The 2,035-nt window shown below is 42.0% G+C and overlaps 1 protein-coding gene across 1 annotated transcript in view; it reads left to right on the forward strand.

The window, feature by feature from the left end:
• Positions 1-451, forward strand: part of SALL4 (spalt-like transcription factor 4) — a 45,066-nt gene extending 44,615 nt beyond the window's left edge. Inside the window, 1 exon segment of the mRNA XM_014539652.1 lies at positions 437-451. Coding sequence (XP_014395138.1) covers positions 437-451 — 15 coding nt within the window.
• The last annotated feature ends 1,584 nt before the right edge of the window (positions 452-2,035 follow it).

Consider the following 2,035-nt stretch of genomic DNA (forward strand, 5'->3'; position numbering starts at 1 on the left):
TTACTTGAGACAAACTGTATATATGAAGACTTTGTACAAGCTAGAGGAACTATTTCCAAAGATTGTCCCCTGTTTCAAGTTGGAACTTACTAAACCACGATGGGAAAGAAACTGCTTAGCCTAACTGGGGAGGGGGAGCTGCATACTTCCGGGACTGTGTGCGGGTAAATGGACTAGGTCTGTCATCCTTGGTGACCTGCTTTGTATGTCCCTCAACCCTGCACCCATCTTTTGTTTTGTTTCCTTTTTGAATGTACTTTCCTTTTTATTTTTAACTAAGGTGTGGAGTTACAAAATTCCTTCCACCTTGGGACCGTAAGTAGGATGCCCTCCAATGGACGATATTAGTCCCTTGGGAGTCAATGTGTGTGTTGCTGCTTGTTGAAATACAGTTCAGTTGGAGCCCTAAGAGTGCCAATGTCTTCCCTGCTTCCAGATGCCGCCTTCCTGAACACCAGGACAGGTGGGCACCTGAGCAGGGGACCTAAGGTGACTTGATTTAGTTCACCAGTGCCTACTCTAGCGAAGAAATGAGTCTTTCATTATTGAAGAAACTCATGGAGGGTATGTTTCTGATAAGAGGTTCACATACTAATTTTTATAAAAATTTTGATGTGACTTATGCCAAGTAATTGTGAAGATTCTTTTCCCCCATGAATACTGCATGAAGGTTACAATGTTGGAACAGACGAGTCCTGGGTATGAAAGCTTTAATTTATCTACCTCATTTATTTTTTATTTTTGTAGCTTTAGTCTCTCTTTTCCTATTTTATGACCGCTGAAAGTGTTCCCAGTCCCCGTCTTAAACCTAAGAGTTGATGTATTGGTGGGAGCGGCTGGACCTTCAAGATACTTTGTGATTTTTTTTTAATCCCTTTCTTGCATATATAATAAGCAAATGCTGAAACTTTGCTCTGATGGTTTAACGAGGAAGAAGAAGGAAAGACCCTGGTTTCTGAGTCTTTCCCCTCAAAGTGGAAATGTACATCAAAATGTGTATCAAAAGTTGGTCTCTGAGTTATTGCACCTGACTTCAGGATAAAAAAAAAAAATTATTATTTTTTTGCCAAGTTGTGCCTTTCCTTCTGAAATTGTAAATGAACACAATACTAGAACCTGTTTACACTGTGAAGTGGATATTGTTACAGAGGACACGCCAGAGGCTTTCTCACTGTTATGCCTTGTGAATGTATGATCTACAGAGAAAACCTTGTAGTTTTACCTGCTGATGCTGACTGTCGGAAAATAAATTTTGGTATTTTTCCCCTCACCAGATGTGTCTAAGTTTTTCTGGTCCTTTCTGCTCTAACCTGAGAGTCCTTCCTTGACAAACATTTCCAGGTGACTCCTGACCTCAAGGTCCTAGAATGAAGAAGTTTATCCAGTTAAATCTGTGCTTGACCCACTTCTCAAGCACATAACCAACTACTTGCTAGTTCATATCTTTTCTTTTTTAAAAAAGGTATTTATTAATTGATTTCAGAGAGGGAGAGAAAGAAACATCAATGATGACAGAGAATCATTGACTGGCTGCCTCCTGCACGCCCCACACGGGATCAAGCCCGCAACCCAGGCTTGTGCTCTGACCGGGAATCGAACTCTGACCTGTTCATAGGTGGACACTCAACCACTGAGCAACACTGGCCAGGCTGTATCTTTTTTTAAGGCATAAAAGTTTTATTATAGTTAACTTCACTAGAGAACTCTTGCTTGTGTTTGCTTATGACTATAGAGGACTTACGCCCTAGACTACCCCACATCTCAGTCCACCCTGCCCAAGTCACTGGGCAGAGAGACAATATTTTTAACCATCTCATAATTATGGTTTGCTTAGGAGGGAATGGGCTGAGAGTCAAATAGGCAGCCCTTGATTCCAAGGGTAGTGGGAAAAGTGCTCATTGGAGGGAGACAAAGGGCAAGGCCAGGTTAGTGACCTACTGGTAATGTGCCCCCTTGTTGCCCATCTTTTGCTGTTTGTCTTTGCAAACCCAATGGCAAGAAGCAGCATGAGACCCCAGAACCTTTGTGGATGTGG

The sequence above is a fragment of the Myotis brandtii genome, unplaced genomic scaffold (genome assembly GCF_000412655.1).
Source record: "Myotis brandtii unplaced genomic scaffold, ASM41265v1 scaffold225, whole genome shotgun sequence".
Classification (NCBI taxonomy): Eukaryota; Metazoa; Chordata; class Mammalia; order Chiroptera; family Vespertilionidae; genus Myotis; species Myotis brandtii.